This window comes from Pteropus alecto, unplaced genomic scaffold (genome assembly GCF_000325575.1).
Source record: "Pteropus alecto unplaced genomic scaffold, ASM32557v1 scaffold12, whole genome shotgun sequence".
NCBI classification, from domain to species: Eukaryota; Metazoa; Chordata; class Mammalia; order Chiroptera; family Pteropodidae; genus Pteropus; species Pteropus alecto.
In genome coordinates this window covers 7462179-7482532 of record NW_006432669.1, presented here as the reverse complement: position 1 = coordinate 7482532, position 20354 = coordinate 7462179, and the positions used below count along the sequence as shown (strand labels likewise).

The window sequence follows — 20354 nt, the reverse complement described above, 5'->3', positions numbered from 1 at the left end:
TACACCAGTGGTAGATATGATTTGTGAACATGTAGTTGTCCTTGAAACTCTAACTCATTTGGATTAGATAGTGCTATGTGATTGGTTCAGACCAATGAGTTGTGAGCTAAAATGACTTGTGCCATCTTTGGCTGAAGCATTTTATTACCAATGTGAGAGTCTTTACATCACTGTTTAAAATGTTTACTTAAAGAATTCTTGTGTTCATTTTCAGAAAAATATAAACACTTCTCTGTCAATTATCACAAACTGCAGGTGAAAGGCAAATTAACCAACAATTTCCGGTAGTTAAGTAGACATAAATGTTTAATGTAGTTTTACATGAGTTGAAGTCATACATGCTGTGTGTATATATATATATATATATATGTATGTATATATATATATTCCGATATAAAAGTAATACTGTCCATCCATCGAAGGTGATCTTTCTGAAATGGAAAATAGATATTTGAGGGTCTATTGTACAAACTGTCAAGAATAGTTAAAAATAATCAGCTTGTTTATTTAAACCTCAAGTAACCCAGATGCTATCCTGAAATTAATTTATTAAGCTAGTATTGCATAAATTCCAACAACAGATGAGTTAAAGAAATCCTGTAGGAAAATACCATATGGGGTGCTAAAATATGCATGGTACCATGTTTCTAGAAAGCTTTCTATAAATCCAATATTGGGTTTACTGTATAAGACTCATTATAACTCTGCAATGCAAATTAAGATCAAGAAAATAATGACTATATGAACTTTTAAATTTGTTCAGTCTCACTATTCACTTATAAATAATTTATAGATATCCCTGTGACTTATTTTCCAAAATACAGCATGAAGTGAATTTGGAATTATTATTTCCCATGACACATTAGGACAACACATTTCTAAAGCTATTCTTTTTAAGACAGGTGCATCCTTGACTATACTATGGGCTAAACTCTAAGCAAGAAACTTTCTTTAAGATATTTTTTTTTTCTGAAGTATATATTGACATTTATTCTCATTTATTTAGATTTTCTTTCATGATTTTCCTTGATATCAACAACAGGTTCTACAAGATACCTATTTGAGATTAGGGATATGTTTCATGGTCTTGGAAATGAACAGAAGTTGACAAACATGTATCTGGGGTCATTTATTTCATATATTAAGTAACTGAGCAAATCAATAGTCCCCTGAGGACTTAAAAATGCATATTCCTCCCTACATGCTTAACTTTCGGGGCAATGGCTGAGATATAATGGAGAAAAACCATCTTAGTGGTTTCTTGATGGCTACTGGCTTATAGTCTGAGGATTTTTGCTATACAACTGTAAAAATACATTTACTATTATGCAACGTACTGTTAGAGCGCAGCACAGACTGAAAGATGACTGCTGTCATATGGTGACAGTGAACTTGGTATAATACTGATGCCACCATCTAACTCATTTGGAGAAATGAAGACAGTAGGCTCTTGAAAAAGCACTTAAATGAGTAGTCCTGGAGGTTGGATAATTTGTAACAGATGTTCTATATAATGAATGGATTACAGAGAGAGTGTCTGTAATGAAGACTATCTTGTTCATTGGTATATGATTGATGCTGCTTATTAGCCTGGCTTAACATTCTGTGAGCTGAGGTTGTGAGACAAATATGTGAGCATTGATTTATTGATATGCACAGATCAGGTGATAAAATGTCTCTGGAACAGTGATTAGGTATTTCAAATGAAGTTTACTAATAAGTGTTCTTTTTCTTGAGTTGGCACAAAAGAAATTATATGAACCAATAACCTCCTAAACAAAACATGTAATTCAAACAGAACTGTTTTATGCCATAGTTTTCTGTGATTAATGAACACTTAAATTAACCAAATCAGAATGCTGACAAATGAGAAAACTGACATTTTGATATAGATGATTAACTTATGTGGTTTAAAAAATTTTCCTTTGCTTGAAATTTTGTACTTTTGACCTAGAATGTTTTAAAATCTAAGACATAATTTAGAACTTAAAAAGCAGTCATACTATTTGGTTTCATTTTTTAAAAATTCTAAATATTTAAAAATCTAAATATTTGTTTATTTATATTATTTAGTTGCAATTTTTTAAAAAACTAAATATTTATTTCACAAGTACTTCCAAATCCTTTAGTGTCCTTGGTGGTGTTTATAAAAGCTTTCTATTCTTTATTTTAATTTTTGTCTGACTTTGGTGCCAACTAAACTAAAGGTATGGCAAAGTCCTACATAAACATTCATAGAATACATATTTATGTTTTAAAAAATATTAATTACTGTGATTTAAATCAATTTTATAACATATATTTGGTGCTCATCTTATGTAATATTAAGCTGTGACTATTAGATATGCAGGTAGTGATGACTTTCACTAATATGAAAGCAGTACTCTTAGAACTATGATCTATCTACTATAGTCTTATCTATACAGTTTTTCCTAGAATGAAATGATTTGTGTATTTAACTTTTTTTACTCAGTCTTATCCTTTTGGCGACTTTGTATAACTGTACTTAAAGTCCTTCAGTGTTTATTTCACATATGGGAGATTCCCCTGCACACCAAGATGCTACTGCATTTTTCTCAAGGATGGATGCCTTCACAATAGAATCTTCAATGCATATAAATACGTGTTAATATAAGCAACTCACTTCAGGAAAGTGATGCAAGATTTCATTGGCTCAGTTAACTGAATATACTGAGATTGCCCTGATGGTATTTCAGTTTATCCTGATGACAGTAAACTGGCAGAGAATACAATTATGCCTATCAATATGCCAATTTGACTCTGAGGAAGGAGAGGCAGTCAAAATGTTCCCAATAACCTTCAGAATATATGATCAAATTGTAATTAAACAAGATGGACAAAATAATCAGAATATCATTGAATATTTCAGTCAATGGATAAACAGAGAGGATCACATTCTGGATAAATGTAGACTATTTTCCTGCCCTTACAGACCACAAAGAACAGTTATTTATCTTAATCTTAAAGATTATGGAAATGAAAATTCTTCCTCTAGTTAAGAATATCAACAATAATATCTACCATTTGCTGAGAAGCATTCTACCATTTGAAATCTCATTTCATTCTCCTATTAAACCTGAAAATTAGATAATGTTATCCCCACTTTACAAAATGAAGAATCCAGACAAGATAATATGACTTGCCTATGGTTACCCAGCAAGTGTCAGAGTGAGATTCGACTTCTGGTCTCGGTTATTTTTATAATTCTTTCTTGTGTGGGCTGAGTAAACTGGTTACTATCACAGGCATTTTAAACAACTCAAGTCATTTTTAAATTGGGCTACAGAGATTCAACTAACATTTACTGAGCACCAGCTATAAACTAGTTCCAGTGTTCTGGCAGTCCAAAGACCTTGCTTTTCTAAATGCAACACAAATACATCAGACTTTTCCCTATTACTTTAATTTTATTTTTAGTTTCTCACTGGTTAATAATCTTGCAGCTCTGACTTTTATATCTCAGCTTTTCAATGCCTGCCCACTTTGAATCTTATAGAGGTTATTTTCTATTTTAATAAACTATTTTTATAAAGCTAGGAATTATTTTTTTCTAATCCCCTTCAGTTTTTAGGTACCTCAGCAATGATCCTCAAATTTCTAAACATATAATCTACTGATATATTCATTCAATAATATAGGATGGAGACCCATGTGCTCATGATTGCCAATCTTTACACATAATGGGTAAAACTAGGTTTCCCCATACATATTAAGCAATAAGATCTATACACTTTAGTTTTGAAAAATAAAAATAGCCAACTATTTGAAAGATTTTTACCAAGAATGAGTCACTTATTTTTTTTTTTCTTGGCATTAACAGACATCATCTGGTGTTGTTTTTTTCTCCTACTCTTTCACCTCAGTTGCTCTGACTCATTAGAGAACTAATTGCCTTTGTAATTCCAAATTAAGGAGTACTTTAGTGAAACAGAGACATTACCTTTGCCAGATGTTTGGGAGGACAAAATCCAATCTGCAGAAAAAGTCAGTAAAAGTTTCTTCCAATCAATGCTAGTCTTCTCTCTCTTCAATCTGCATAGATTTTGTGTTGTTCAATGAAGAATCATTCAGATACCAGGATACATGTTGTGTGGTGTTACACAAAATCAAGAAAATAATTAAGAATTGAATATTTAGGAACATAGATTAAAATAAAATAAAATTTGGGGATAGAGACTAAAGTGAACTTACCAATTTTCCACTGTCTTCCTTGGAGATGTGACCAGTCACTGGGTTGACATTCGGCAAAACTTTTCTTAGAACTTGGATTCTTGGTGACCGCATTTGGGTTAACAAAAAAAGGCTCATGTAGTATGTGTATTCTCTATAAGGTTGTATCTTAGGCTTCACGTGAAAATAAATTATTACTCGAAACCTAGAAGATACACTAAAACAATCTGGGTAACAGTCACAGAAAACAGAATATATGTAAGAAGAAAAAAAAAAGGTCAGGTTTTAGAAAGAAATGGTGGTTAGTTTAGGTTGTGTCTATACAAGTATATGAAAAGTGAGTAAGTAGGATGACTTTTCCAAACAATTCAAACAAAAAAAATGATCAGACAGATAATATTTTGCCTGAGGAATGTTGGTGAGTTTAAGGACATCTTTCTGAACATCAAAGACCTTTTTTTTTTTGTTCTCTGTTGTTTTGTTTTCATAATTCTTGGCATAATTCACCCATAAGTAGGTAAGAAGCAACAAATATCAAAGATTTTAAAGAACAGCAGGAGAAAATGGAATGATGAGAGACTTTTTAAAGCAATTGAAAGTTTTGTTCTCATAATTGTGGCAAGAAAGTTTAAAATGAGAGAATGAGACGTAATCATGCAGAGCGAGGTCTATTATTTATTGATGCTTAATATTTCTGGTGACATTCTGTCCAAAAGTGAATTCTTTCTAACAAAACCTAGTGTCTGGATAAGAAGCTCCTCAAATGTCCTGAAAAAAGTCTTTAGAATTTGATATTTTATATGATTGACAAAGACATAGGAGTCAGAGGAAGTTCAGACTTGTCAGTAAGGTTAGTGGTCATTTAGGCCAAAATATAAGATAAAAAAAATGATGATCAATAATGCTTAGTCTCTTGGTCATGAAGTTAAAGATTAGGTACTTTAGAGGATCAGAGATTATGAGGCCTATTCTTAGAGGCAGATGGGAATGAAAAGGTATTGTATTTTCAAGCCGATACCTTCTGTTCTATTTCCTGGCTTAGTAAATGATTACATGTTTTAAGATCCAGCCCAAATATCATCTTCCTGATAAAAAGGTCTCTAACTCCTAGGCAGAGCCTGTCACTCTTTTCCTTGTCTCTTATAAGCTTCCTTCCTTACTTCCTTCTTTCCTTCCTCCCTCCTTCCCTTCCTTCCTTCTTCTCTTCCCTGCCCTTCCCTTTCTCGCCTGCTTCTTTCCACAAATATTTATTAATAGTTGTAAGAAATTATAATGTGTCAAGAACTAAGTAAGTTCAGGGAATACAATGATGTGTAAAATGGAAACCATCTGACAATTGACACTGAAAGGCAGTATAGTAATTCAAAATGCTTATTTTGAAGTCAGTCTGCTTGGACTCATTATTCTTCTACTTATTAGGGTGACATTAGACAAGTTCTAAACTTCTCTGAGCCTTAGTTTCCTTATTTGCAAAATAGAACTAAAAACAGTACTCTTCTTATATTGTTTTTTTATAATATGCTACACGGACAAAGTGAAATAATTCATATGAAGCTTTTATCACAGTGCCTGGCTTACAGAAAGAACTTAGCTGTTTTTATTATTAATGGAGCTTATGATCAGAAAGCAAAATGTGCTGCTCATATATCTGTAATAGCACTCTTTATGTTATATTGCAAAAAGATGTGTTCTTCAATGTCGGGGACATCAGTTGTTTATGGTTAGCTGGGTCTTAGTACAGAACTTGCCACATATTATGTGTTCTATAAATGTTTAATGAATAAATATTGAATAAAATGAATAAAGAGTGAGCAAGGTTAAGATTAGCGAACTGCCCAAAGTCACACAACTAGTAAGAGCTTGTGGGATGTGAAACTGTTTGCCTGACTTCAAAGCCCAAGCTTTCCTTAAGATACTGTACCACCTTTCCTATATTATTGCTTGTCTCTCTCCACCTATAATTTGGTTATTACACCCATCATTCCACTGACTTTGCTCTTGCCAAGGCCATCAATTACTTTTAAACTGTTCAAGTCAACAGTATATATTGATCTTACACTTGCATTTGACACTGTTGCCTACTTTCTCCTTCCTGAAATTCTCTTTTTTCTTTGTCCTTATGACTTGATTTCTTTGGCTTTCTTTTCAGTAGTTCTCTGTGTCTGGCAACTACTTCCCAGTTTCCTTTGTAGATTCTCCCTGCTATTTAACAGTAATGTTTCTGGAGGTCCCATCCTGAGTCTTTTACCCCTTCTAATTCTTCACACACTATCCCTGATGATGTTCAGATCTACAGCTCAATTGTAATGGTTCTCTCCTGAGCTCCATGGTCACAAATCTATTTGCTTACTGGATATTTCTCTCTGGAGATCCTAATCCTAAATGCTGTTCGTTTACCCCAAATCAATTTTTCTCCTTATTTTCTAGATTACATAAGAAGCATGATCATTCTTCATTAGAGTGGCCACATAATTTATCATCTAAACCAGGACAATTTTGATGGTAAAGGGGCCTCATTAATAAGTACTCTGGCATTCCAAGTATAACCTGGAACTGTCTTGGATGCTTGGTCTCCTCCCCATTGAACATTCAATTAAGCATTACAATTGGCATTCATCTTTGCCTCCTCTTTTTCATTTTTCACAGCCAGTGAACCATCAAATCCTGTAGATTCTGTCTCCTTCCTTCCTATTTAAAAAAATATATAAGTTTATTTCTATATATATATACACACACACACACACACACTCATTTCCATCTCCATTTTCATTGCCTTTTTTCAAACCTTTCTCATTTCTTGTCAGGATTACGCTATGGACTCCCATTTGGTCTGCTAGCAAGCCACTGGTTTCACTAGTCTCTAAAACACCCTCTGTAGTTTTTAAAATGACCTTCTTAAAGTGCATATCTAATTATGTCCCTTTCCTGCTTTGGTCTTTTGATGAACATCCATAACTTTTAGCATAAAAATTAAGCTCTTTTCCATGGCATCACAAGGCACTTACACCCAATTCTATCTTACTACTTCTCCCTCTTGCACACTAGAACTGTCCTAGTCTATAGTAGGAAATCACTAAACAATGAATAAAATCAGCATTTTAAAACACAACCCCACACACCAAAAACTTATCTCAATAAGTTTCCATAAATGTGAAGTAATAGTAAATATTATTTTTATATTAGGATAGATACATAAGAAAAATAAGTCTGTGGGACAAAGCACATTGTGAAATGTGATCACCCTACAATTTGTGATTTAAAATATGTATAATATAAAACTCTCTAGATTAGAATTTTTCCCCAAATTTAAGAGTGAAGTCAGAATCTTTGTTTCAAAATGCAAAATGCTCCCATCAAGAAACCTCCCCAAATCTAAGTCAATTGACTGAAATATTAGTGCCTAAAAGAAAACATGGCTTTTAGCAGGCACTCAATATTTGTTGAGTGATAAAATACAAGAAATTTAGTCTCCATCAATTAGTTGTCTGTATACAATGAGAATTCACTTGTTTGATTTTTATTTGCAGATCTATCTATCATCTATCTATCTATCTATCTATCTATCTGTCTGTCTGTCTGTCTGTCTGTCTGTCTGTCTCTCTGTCTGTCTGTCTGTCTGTCTATCTATCTATCCATCCATCCATCGCACCCACCCACCCACCTACCTACCTACCTATTTCATCGTTTTGGCCAGTCTGGTCACTTCAATCAACTGTCACTTCAGTGAGCCATACTAAATGTGGTACAGAGAATCCACACATGATTGACCAAAAAATGTTACTTTTTACTCAGCTGTTAAAGAGTTTCACAAGTTAGCAAGCAACTATATGAAAATCATAAGAGAAAAAAAAACTGATATTCAGTGTCTAAAAAAATTTTTATAGGTGTCGATTAAACTAATTTAATGTAGAAAAATCTAAGCTAGAAAAGCAAGTGATTGGTATCAGTTTTTAAAATAATCTTATCTAGTACTAGTAATACTAGTAATCTAAAATTTCTGCAATGATGCAAGGGATTCCAATAAGACACTGCATGAATGAGATTCAATTTTCTTCAAGAGGGAAGATACTTTTTCAAAAATATTGTATTTTTGAAAGTATTCTCTATTTCAAAAATCTTTTTAATATTGTAGAAGCAAATATAGTAACTGAATAATTTCTGTTATAAAACAAATTATTTTGCAAATTTATTTACTATTAAGATTAAAATTAGACTGAAAACATTTGTGATTGTCCTTCGATCCCCAAGTATCAACATATTGACAAAATTAGCTTTATTTTTTATGCCTACTGGCCTTTTCTTTTCACTAGAGACTCCATCATATGAAAATGTGTGCAATCTCCAAGTATAAGGTCATTTCATATTAGATCAATGATGGGAAAGAAAACCTAGGCAAACTCTATCTTCCAAAAGATACTTGTGTTAAATACTTGCGCACTCTAGAGCTTGGAAACTTTCTGAAGTGGCCAGATGATAAAGACAGATATTTATATCAATTTGGAATCTACACAGTTCACAAGGGTAGTGCTGTGAGAGATACAAAGATGGAGCACAATAATCTTGCTGTAATTCTCAAATCAACATGTGTTAAAAATATGTTCAAGAAACTGAGCTTGAATTTCCCTTTATATTTTTTTTTGGAAAAGTGACCGTATTTGCATTCTCCAAGGGCAAAAGGAAAAAAAAAATCTCAAATATTCCTCTCTTGCTAGTGAGAATCACTGAAAATTACAGCATGGGTAGAATTTGGAAAGAATTTAATCAAAGGTTCTAAAGTGGTTTCCATCAGGTAGTAATTGGTTTAATTGGTATCTTTAGGTTATTTTCAGCTATTAGGAAACAAAACAAAACAAAATAGATAACACTTCACAACTAGCTACAATGTAAAGTCTCTTTGTTGTTGGCTGGAATTAAATTTACACAATTTGGTAACACCAGCTACCTCATGATGATAAGAGGTTTTGGTAAGAATTAAAAATAGAAATGTGAATTAATATTTACTTCAATACAATAAACAAAATCTTTCAAAACATAAGCCTCATGGGGTAGGATAATAAAAAAATGATCTTTTGTGTAAAAAGCTGGTACCTCTGAGAAGGCACTAATATGCTAATTTTACAGATGAGAAAACTGAGATTTAGACAACTTTGCTCTAATTGATCCCCTCTCTCTTCTAAAGTCCTTTTGTTCCTATATATTATTACATAATTTAATAGCTATGCAGGGCTGGCAGAGGACTCTTGGCCTAGAAAGTCTCCATACTTGGACTAATGCTCTGCTGCTACCGTCTTGAAATTCTTATCAAGTTTTGAACAAGGGGCTCTGCATTTTCACTTTGAATGAGGCCTCACAAATTATTTAGCTAGTTCTGTATCTAAGCCTATGTTTTTTCCCAGTATTTCATTATTTCCCTTGTAAGACTGAAAGTTATCCAGGAGCTTTCTTTTTTGGTGTTTCTCACCCCTCTCCCAAAGGTGACTCTCACACTAGTGGACTAGTGGATGTAGAACCACACAGAGGGCTAAGATCTTGGTGTGTTCATCTTTTTATCACAAGTACAAAGCTCAGTGCTTGGTACAGAGCAGGTGCCTAATGAATGGATGAGTGAATAAATGAATTGCAAATTATTAACAAATACCTGTTGACTTCTTTAATTGACAAAACACTAGTAGTTTTGGTTTTGCAGTGAAAAGTGACTAGGTGGATTGGGAGAGATGAAAGGTAAAATATTCAAGGAAAAAATTTTCTTGGAAAGAATAAATGGAATTGAATTGATGGAAAGTTTAAAGCTGGTAAGATAGAAAGACAGGTTGAACTCCAGGTTAAATATGAAGTAATGGGTGGGAGGAGGGATTAATGATTAAAAGCAGTTAGATGTCTCTCAACAAAGTTAGATCCTCAAATTCAGTTTAATACACGTCAGATTCACCTTGTAAATTATAATTCAGAAAATGAGCATTGTCTAACTTTTGGGGGAAAGAGGGCATATAGGCTAAGCATTCAGAAGGAAGCACGATATTATTGATTCTTCTTTAACTATCCTAACAGTTCCTTGACCTACTGTTTTGCATTAAGAAGCAGAGTAATATGAATTAAAAAAAACTTAAGTAAAATTTTTATTGTTTCCTCTGCCTCTGGGCAGAATTGACAGAGCTCATGCTCTGCTTTCAGTTACTTTAGCTTAGCTAAACACATATATTCTTTAATCCATGATAGTTTCCTATCCTTATATTCACTTTGGGAAACATATTCTAACATTCATTTTTGTAAAATAGAATAAAATAAATGAACGTTCCTTTCTCTGGAGTCTTTTATATTGTGTTTGATCATTTGTCATATTGCTTTAGAGTATCAGTTCTTTACAAATTTTGTATCTCCCTCCGTGAGGTTATCTTTTAATGGCCTACTTCTTTTACCCTGGATAATATAACATAGTTTTATCCATCTTTAAAGAGGTTCCCTGTAGCACAGTCTTGCTTTACTTTCTGTATATCACGCTTGAATAAGTGACTTAAATTGTGCACAGATGTCTAGGTGTGGTTTTAATTTATTTTTATATTCTAGGATAATAATTTCTTTTAACATATTCATTACTTCTATTATGGTTCTCCAAATTATGCATGGTGCTGTTATAATGCTGGTTCACTGAATATTAAAAATGTGAGAGCAAGCAATTTTATGCTTTGGGTGATTATTTATGGGAAAATTCAATTTTTGGAGGATGGTAATAATGGTGGAATAGAGGTGGTGAATAATAGCACTAACATTTACAAGCAAAGTAAAGCAACAGTAGAAACAAGCATTTAGGGGAAGACAGCTTTAAAGCAGTGAACGGGAGGAGAAACAGGGAGTTATTAGTCAGAAACACTCATATTCTAAATAGGCAATAGTGAGGTGTTAGGAACACACACCTGACCTCTAAAATAGTGTGCCTGGGGGGCCAGGTGAAGAATTACAGGATTTGGTGAGATACATGAAAGAATTACATAGACTATCTCTAATGGAAAAAGGAGATGGTAAAAGAGTTGCTGCATCAATCTAGGAGAATATAGATTTTTTTTGTTCCCTAAGTCTCCAGTGAAATAGAACTATAGGGTTATAAAAACATATTCCATGCCACCCAAGAGTGTTCCTCAGATTGAACACTGAGGAAAGTGGATGGTATTCTCCAAGAAGATGGATGGATGGATGGTATTCTACAAGAAGATGGATGGCAGAATTGTCGTTGCTATTCCCATTTTTATGTGACACACACTTGAATTAGAGTGTTTTAGAAATTTTGCTGCTGGAATTGTAGCCATCATTAGAAAAACTCCATCTAGAATGCTCAGCTTTAATTTTGTGGCTTGTACTATTAGAATGCCCCCACTTTACAAACCAATGAATGGAGGAATGGAAAAAAGAAGATTGGCAGGGCAAAACTACTCTTAGTTTTATTTCATAAGCCAACATTAAAAACAGCAATATGCAAGCATCTAAGTTCCTTCAATTACCAGGAGCTATTAACTTAAAAAATAATAGTGAAAATGAAAAGAACTAGAACACTTAGTTCAGTTTTTAAATCTGTATTAGACCAACCAAGCAGAAGAGGCAAGCTATTTTTACTAATTTTAGAAAAAGTAATGCAAATATGAGAGAGAAAATTGGCGACTTGATCAAACTCACTTCAATAGAAAGCTTGAGCTGAATGTTACATGAATATTCAGACAATAGCAACCTGTTTGAAATTGCTCTTGAGTATATTTCCAAAATTTATGCATTTTATCATCTCCTAGGCACAAAGCCAAAGGCAAAAAGAGCAGAACATGAAAAAGCTGAACCTGAATTATGTTCTAAACCCTGCTGAGCTTAATTTTACTTACAAAGCAGAATGTTAGTTTGCTACTTAAATTTGCCCCTCACAGTATTGTAAAAATACCTAGTTCTTGTTATCAGCCTTTAAATTGTGTTATTCATCTGGAAAGCTCCAATTTTAGGAGCATCATTCTAAATTACTAGGCAAATGCTGCACAATAAATACACATAATCTAAAACAGACCATAGCACAAGAAGAAAACAATTTTCTATAAATTTGATTGCAAAGTGGGATTTGCAGTTCCATGAGCCTTGTTACTTCAAAAGGCATAACAGAACATTTTTAGCTAAATGGAATATCATGAGAGGATGAGCCTTTCAAAAAGTTGATGTTTTATAATAGGTAATACAGATAAATATTCTTGATATAAATTTGGAGAAAAGTTTAGATAACCTTCTGAACATAAACAAACACACAAAAAATAAATAAGCTGCCACTCATCCAGATATGCATTTGTATCAAAACAACATTTTACTTGGACCAATGATGGATGCACTACCAAAAATCAATAAACCTTTAATACAACTAAAACAGAGATAATGAAGCTTACTATATGTCTTATGTTTTCTGCTGAAGATTTTTATATTAATATATTCTTTAAAATTATAATTGGAAAACACTCCAAGTGAATAAAAGACAGGTTAATCTAAAATGTAAGTTTTTGCTATGGATTATGAAATTTTTATTTGCAGAGATTGTGCACAGGCTCTTAGCATGCAATACTTACACTACTAAAAATATAATTGTTTAAGATCAAAAAGGGAGAGGCATTAGTTGGGATTCTGGTAATGTTCTAGTTCTTGTCTTGAATGGTAGTTTCATGATGAGTTCACTTTGTAACTTTTCTGAGTTGTACATCTGTACACTTATAATTTGTGAAATTTTCTGTAGGTAATTTGTATCACAATAAAGAGCTAAAAGAAAAGAAAGAAGACAGGAAAGAAGAAAAGAGAGAGGAAGGAAAGAAGGAAGGAAGGAAAGAAGGAAGGAAGGAAGGAAGGAAGGAAGGAAGGAAGGAAGGGAGGAAGGAAGGAAGGGAGGGAAAAGAAAAGAAGGAAGGAAGAAAGAAAAAGAAATAGCATACTAGGAGCTGCATTTCCCATATTGAAGAATAATGTGCTAAAAGAAATTGGTGCTATAGTCATTTACTTAATTCAAACAAGACATAGCTTTATAGGGTCATAGAACTTGAAGCCTGGTCATAATTAGCAACCACTTAACTGTAATTCCTGCATAGAAAGACATTTTCAGACTTTTAAAAAAACCCCTATCACTTAACAGTTGCAAATGCCACCATATTAGGCATGCTGTTTTCCTGTTTTTGGAAGCAGAATTTAGAAGTCAGTGGAGAAAAAAACATGCCTGGGGGTTCTTCTAGCTTTGCATTTGAAAAATACACATACACACAAACAAATTTTATCTCTGTAGTCCAAGTGTCTTTGTGGTTCAACTGTTTAAAATCTCTGTTTGGAATCAAGTTGGTTAAATACTTAGTGATCATTTATTACTAAAGGTGTTTTGGACCCTAAAGTTGGATCTGTAGGTTTTGTCTGTTACTAAGGAGCAGTTTTCCATGTAATATTTTCAAAGGCAAAAGGTTAAGCAAAATGACATATATTGTAAAATTGAAAGTAAAATGCACAGTACTGATGTGCTCAAAGTCCATGCATTTAAATTCCTTTGTATGATAATTTATGGTGATCATGTCTTCAGACTGCACTATTAGCATACTCACCCCTAACAAGAAGTTCTGCCTCATCTGACACACTGTCTGCTGTGGTCTGTACCCTGCAGCCATATCTCCCAGCATGCACCAGAAGGATGTTCCTGATCATTAAATCTGCAGAGGATGCTTGCTGAAAGAGGGATGAAGTGCCAGTTTAAAATGTTGCAAATCTCCCTAGTTCAAGGTGGTTTAAGGGGAATTTTGCATATTCAGTCAAAAGACCCATTTTTAGCCTTATAATTTATATGACAACAATTCAGAAATCAAACATGCCCTATTTTAAGGAACACATGAAAGTTCTCTTTTTAACAATCACTAATAAAGTGTTTGAACATTTAATATTGCATATAATGATTTAGCAGCTACGATATTTAAATATGCACACAAATTCATATCTTTAAAAGTACAGGAAAAATAATGAGCAAAAATTGTTGCTTTGGTATTCAGAGACAGGCCTATTTTTGTGGCAAGAAAATAGTATTGAAAGGAATAGCAACTTGTGAAAGTTAATTATGAAAAAATGGCAGTCAAAAGATTATCTTGTGTAGCTTTATTGAATGGTTCCTTTTGTAAGTACACCATTAGCAACAGAATGAGATACTGCTTAGGTGAAGGATTGCTAGTCCCAAAGTCATGTGTCTTTACTTAACAAAGATTTATTCCTCCCATAACCACCAACATCCAGGAGTCAGCCTAAATCTCTGTTAATCAATGCAGTTACAAAACACAAAAGGGGCTCAAAACACCTGATTTTCGTTGGGAACAAGATGATTAAAACATAGTTGAAGAATGAATGCAATTAAGATCAATAAGTACCAGGGAGAATATCTTTTATATATATCAATTCATGGGACCAGTGATGATCCTACCTATACTCTAGAGTGACTGGTACAAACCTTCCATTACTTAATCTTCTTTCATTTATTCTATCAGGAAAGATAGATTTCCTTTTTCGTGAATATGTAAGATCTGGTATTTACAACTCATGAGGTATTTTCAGATAATGACATACCAAAACTCCAATATACTTTTTAGTTTCCACGTTGAGAATTAAAAACAATTGCCAAGAATGAGAGTAGATTTATGAAGCTTGAAATTACATGTTCAGAGAACTCAACACTTCACTCCAACAATAGTTGAGCATATGAAAAAATGTTTAATTAAAGTTATAGAGAAGCACTCCAGATAGAGATCTTTTAATTTTTGATGGAATGGGTGAATTACCTTAAAAAAAAGATGATGCTTTTGTCTTTAGAGGGCAGTATCCTCTAAAGACAAAAGTTTAGTTGTTTGCCTTTATTTTGAAGCACACCAATGAAAAGTTTTGAAAATTGTGAAAGAGGAATTTCTGGAAATCCTTTGGATTCTTTTTTCCCCCTTTAGCATCTAAATGAATTACTTAACTGTATATTATGTTTTAGATCATTTCTTTCTGATATTTCATTTCTGGTACTTTTTTCTCCTTCCTATTAGTCTTATGAGAAATTCTAAGGGTATTGAAGTTTTCTCTCATGAAATAATTGTTAAGACATGATCTGGTTTAGTCATTTACAAGAGAATGCTTCATGGTGAGAATGCATTAAAATGTCATAACAATTATTTCAAGTAATGTGATATTTGTTCAGTGAATGTCCTACACGGCTAATTTCTTTAGGATAAACTGTTACTCTTAAATTTCATTTTCTCATCTCTACTAGACTAAGGACTTACTTTTTTCAAATTTGAAAAAGAAATTTACACTTTAATACTTCTTTGATTTAATATGAAGAAACAAAAGCAAACTGTAAGCATTATAAGCCATAATTCAGTTTCAAATCAACATAATTTAATAATATATAAATGAGCTTCAATATATTTACCACTTTATGCAGTATGGGCCCATCTTAGGTGTGAAAATCTCCTTCTCTCCCTGAATTTCTAAGAAGCTCTCTTAATGGGGCACTCAATTAAATTAATCGGGAATCAATGTGCACATTATGGGCTCAAAATGGGGCCTCTATCTAATAGAAAAGCCAAGGAGAGGCCCGGAAATTCAGAGAAGATTTTATTATTTCTAGAAATATGCTTCTGAAAGATGTGATTTTTGTTTTGTTCTTTTTTTTACTTGCTCGTTTTTCAATGACACAAACTGGAAACAGTTTAATAGAAGAAAAAAAATAGCATAAAAGTCAGTCTCATTAGAGCAGTTTAACAGCAGAAAAAGTAATGACTATAAGTCATTATTCAGACTCATACTTTTGAAAAATTGTTTTATAAAATCGAATTCCTGTGATTATATAATTAATTGTCTTATTTTCCTGACCCTTTTCTTCCCAAGTATTTTAGTTCTTTTTATCTGGGACAGAAGTCCCCAAACTTTTGTCCTTTTTGTTTAATTGTAGTGAAATAAAAGCTTAATGGGATTAAGAAGAGATTTCATTGAAAATTACATAAAGGCCCAAGGAGTTCAGGAGAGTGAGGTATATATTATCTTTCCTATGTTTTCCTTTACTTGGTTCCTGCAATTAATGTGCAATGTCCTATAAACTGGCTGAAGCTCCATCACCATCCGTCAAGAATAAAATGTCTATAGTTTATTGCATATCAGTCAATGCTGGAACTATTTGAGAAGTTGAAATCATCTCATTTTGGGCCCATCCCTTCTCTTTTGGATTATATCTGCATTATATTTTATAATTTTAAACAGAAAAGATTAACAGTAAAATGAATGGATTGTGAACACTAAACCTAAATTACCTTTTCAGTAGATTTACTGATCTTTCAAGAGAAGTAATGAGAAGAATTCATGTGGGAGCCCATTATACTTAATCTCAGCCCACAGTATGCAGTTCCTGAGAGAGAACCTTCGCAATTTAGTGCACTTTTAATAAAATGGTTACTCACAGCAGATGCTTGCTTTCTTAAGCTTAAACCTCATTTTTACTTTTTCTCTCTTAGGAGTTACTCTCTTTTCTTGTTTTCTCTGACATTTGCTTTATATCGTGTCTTCTTTGCTGCTTTCTTTGGCTTTATGAACAAACTGTGTCACATGTTGCTTCAAATGAACTACTCCACAAGCAGTGATTAACATAAGATAAGGCTTGTTTCATTGTGCATCTAGCACAATGCAGGCCATGTAGTGAGAACACAATAAATATTTGTTGCGTGAATGAATATATGAAGCTCTTTAAGAAAGAGGCTGTATGTTCACTTTTTTGTGAGACCAGCAACATGGATAAGGCATTTACATTTCTTGGTCACAAAGTCTCATTAGAGCAGTTGCTAGATTATATCACTTTTATTTATGACTTGGGAATAATACAGGGCATGTCTTCCTTCTACAAGTCCAGTTCTTTATTGGCTTTCACTTGACTAGTGTCCTGCTCATCCAACATAAGACTGCTAGTTAAGACTTCCTAAAAATGGAAAGCTCATTTAGCTTTGTTGTCCAAAGTGTGTGCTGGCTCTTGTTGCCCCGAAGATAAAGTTTGATCTCCTTATTTCAACATAGAAGTCTCCCCAGGGCATGATTCCATCTCCTATGACTGAATCTTGCTATTCTACAACACTAACTTCACATTTCCCCATACACTGAAATACTTCCTATAATTCTCCCTGTTGTTGTGTTGCAGATGCTCTTTAATTTTGCCTGGAAAGATACTTTGAGACACAACACAAACTCCTTCTCCTTTGTAAAGACTTCAGCTTCATTAGTTCTGCCATTGTTTATGTACGCTTCAACGGCACTTAACTCATGTCTTCAAACTAGCACTTGACATTCTTGGGAGTCTCCCCCAAGTCTTCTTAGAAGTTCATTCTGGGCATTCCCGAGCTAAACTAGGTATTAGTGCAGCCAGTGATTACTGGGTAAGCTAATAGATGCATGAGTGTCTTCCTTCCTTCTTTGTGCCTTATAATATCCCCTCCACTCCCTTTTTTTTTTTTTTCCTCTCTCTCTCTCTCAAATAAATTAGAAAAAGAAATGGGAAAAGACAATGGAGAAAGACAGTGGAAAAGAGCATTTAAATAGTATATACAGGTTTTGGAATGACACAAAATTGTGTGAACTCCTGCTCTAACACTTACTGATTTTGAACTTGGGAAAATTACTCCATTGCTTAGAGCTTCTCTCACAGCTTCAATGTGATAATCTAAGTAAAGTCCATAGCAGTGTGTCTCACACATAGTGTTTGATAAATGTTATCTGTTAAAGGGCACTCTGATTGTACTGTCAGCCAAGAGGAGTATTTCTTTAATTGGTATTCACTCCTTCGACAAACTGGATATCGGCATGTTCTGTAGCTGTAGTAAGTTTTCTAAATACTTACCTCATTTGAGATACATGTATCCCCCTTTCTCTCTTATAGAAAACCACTCTACTCAGAATAAGAAGGCCTTGGTTCAACACTTTCCAAGCCCTGCAATTATGAGAAAGTCTTTTTTTTTTTGGATAATAACAGCTGCACTGTCTTTCTCCTGAGTACTGAGGAAAATCAAGTGAAAGAATATATATGCCTGAACTACTGTGAAATGCTTCAAAAGTATAAAGTACTCTGAAAGCACTTTTTTAAATCAAGATTTAGTAGAATGCTGAGGAATGTATCATTTAAACAACAATATAACTTTAATCGCACATTCTCGTAAATGGTGGGCTCATGTTGAATGATTCAGTCATAAGTCTGCTAGGTAGGACAGTTTCTGTGCCCTAATTTAGGGTTTATTTCACTTTCTCAAGGGACTCACATAGGGTAATTCAAGCATTCCCAGCCCCCAATACACATATAAACCATTCCTTTCTATAAAGCAAAGTAATATGGAATATAAATTCTACGATGCAATTTCAAAAATCTTTTCTAACATAAAAAACTAGTATTAGCTATGAGACATGGATTATTAGATATGATACGTGTTACTGACATAAAGTCTTGGATAACGAAAAGATTTTCCCAATAACAGTATTTCTTTCTCTTTCTTTCTTTCTTTCTTTCTCTCTCTCTCTCTCTCTTTCTTTCTTTTTCTTTCCTTTCTTCCTTTCTTCCTTTCTTCCTTTCTTCCTTTCTTCCTTTCTTCCTTTCTTCCTTTCTTCCTTTCTTCCTTTCTTCCTTTCTTCCTTTCTTCCTTTCTTCCTTTCTTCCTTTCTTCCTTTCTTCCTTTCTTCCTTTCTTCCTTTCTTCCTTTCTTCCTTTCTTCCTTTCTTCCTTTCTTCCTTTCTTCCTTTCTTCCTTTCTTCCTTTCTTCCTTTCTTCCTTTCTTCCTTTCTTCCTTTCCTTTCCTTTTCTTTCCTTTCCTTTTCTTTCGCTTTTTTTTTCTTTTCTTTCATTCTTTCTTTCTTTCTTTTTCTTTCCTTCCTTCCTTCCTTCCTCTTCTCTCTCTCTCTTTCTTTCTTTCTTTCTCTCTCTCTCTCTCTCTTTCTTTCTTTCTTTCTCTCTCTCTCTCTCTCTTTCTTTCTTTTTCTTTCCTTCCTTCCTTCCTTCCTCTTCTCTCTCTCTCTTTCTTTCTTTCTTTTTTTTAAATTTATCTGGTTTATTCCAGTTTGAGGGGGGAAATAATTAGGAAATGAATTTATTCTGACACGAGAACAATAAATATTTCTTGCTTCACATTTAGAGATTTACATACTGGGTCACTTGCACGAACCCAGCCAACTTTCAAGGTTTCTTTCTTTTTTTCTGGTAAGTTTTTCTTTTTCCCAGAGGATAATTTGTTTAAAGTACTCTATCATAAGAAAATTATATATATTATACATAAATATATATATAAAATAACAAATATATATACACTTTTTCTTTTTGCAACTTTTTTTTCTTAAAACTTTATATAATGAGATTTACATTTATAATGACACGAGTCTTAATATATTTTAAAAGAAAGTAGCTGATACTAACTTGGGCATTTAAATAATTTGGACATATTATCTAAAATAGAAATATTAATTGCTACCATTGAAGAAAATACTAGACAAACATACTATCCACAGTTGACAAAATACTATTCAACAAAAAGAGTTATGTCTAATTTGGTGAAATATTACATACAACTAGCAATGCCTTGAAGACTACAAATATGTAAAAATGGGATCTTAGTATTTACTTTCCAATACATATTTTAATAAAGTATTTTTTTAGTACTAAGAAAAATACAGAAACAGTGTTACTCGATGACAAAAGTTAAAGAGAAAAGATAAGTTGATGACTCATTGATGAACTCAGGATGGCTATATATCTAAACTAGATCATTTAGCATTATAAGTACAAAGTCACATTAATATTCTTCTTTCTCAAGTAGACATACAGGTCTAGGGGGTGTAACATTTAACATGCCAGTGGATGTCAGACTTAGGTGGCATGTTTGGGCCTGATTCTTGAAAGATGTCTCTTATCTGATCTCTTTTCCCTAGTAGAGAGGTAAATGGGCATTCCTTTATCTAAGATTAAGATAAATGACCAAAGCAGAAGGGCTCTGCTACAGAATGAATATTTGTGTCCCCCCAAATTCATGTATTAAAACCTAACCCCCAATGCGATGGTATAGTATTTGGAGGGAAGGTTCCTGGAAGATAAGTAGAGTATGAGGATAGAAGTCTTCATAAATGGGATTAGTGCC

General features: G+C 33.3%; 1 protein-coding gene across 1 annotated transcript in view; it reads right to left on the bottom strand.

Annotated features, from left to right (window-relative positions):
- Positions 1-20354, bottom strand: part of CNTN5 (contactin 5) — a 466521-nt gene that overhangs the window by 83530 nt on the left and 362637 nt on the right. The window contains exon 13 of the mRNA XM_006907500.1: positions 13782-13902. Within this exon, the coding sequence (XP_006907562.1) occupies positions 13782-13902 (121 nt within the window). The remainder of the gene's footprint in view (positions 1-13781; positions 13903-20354) is intronic.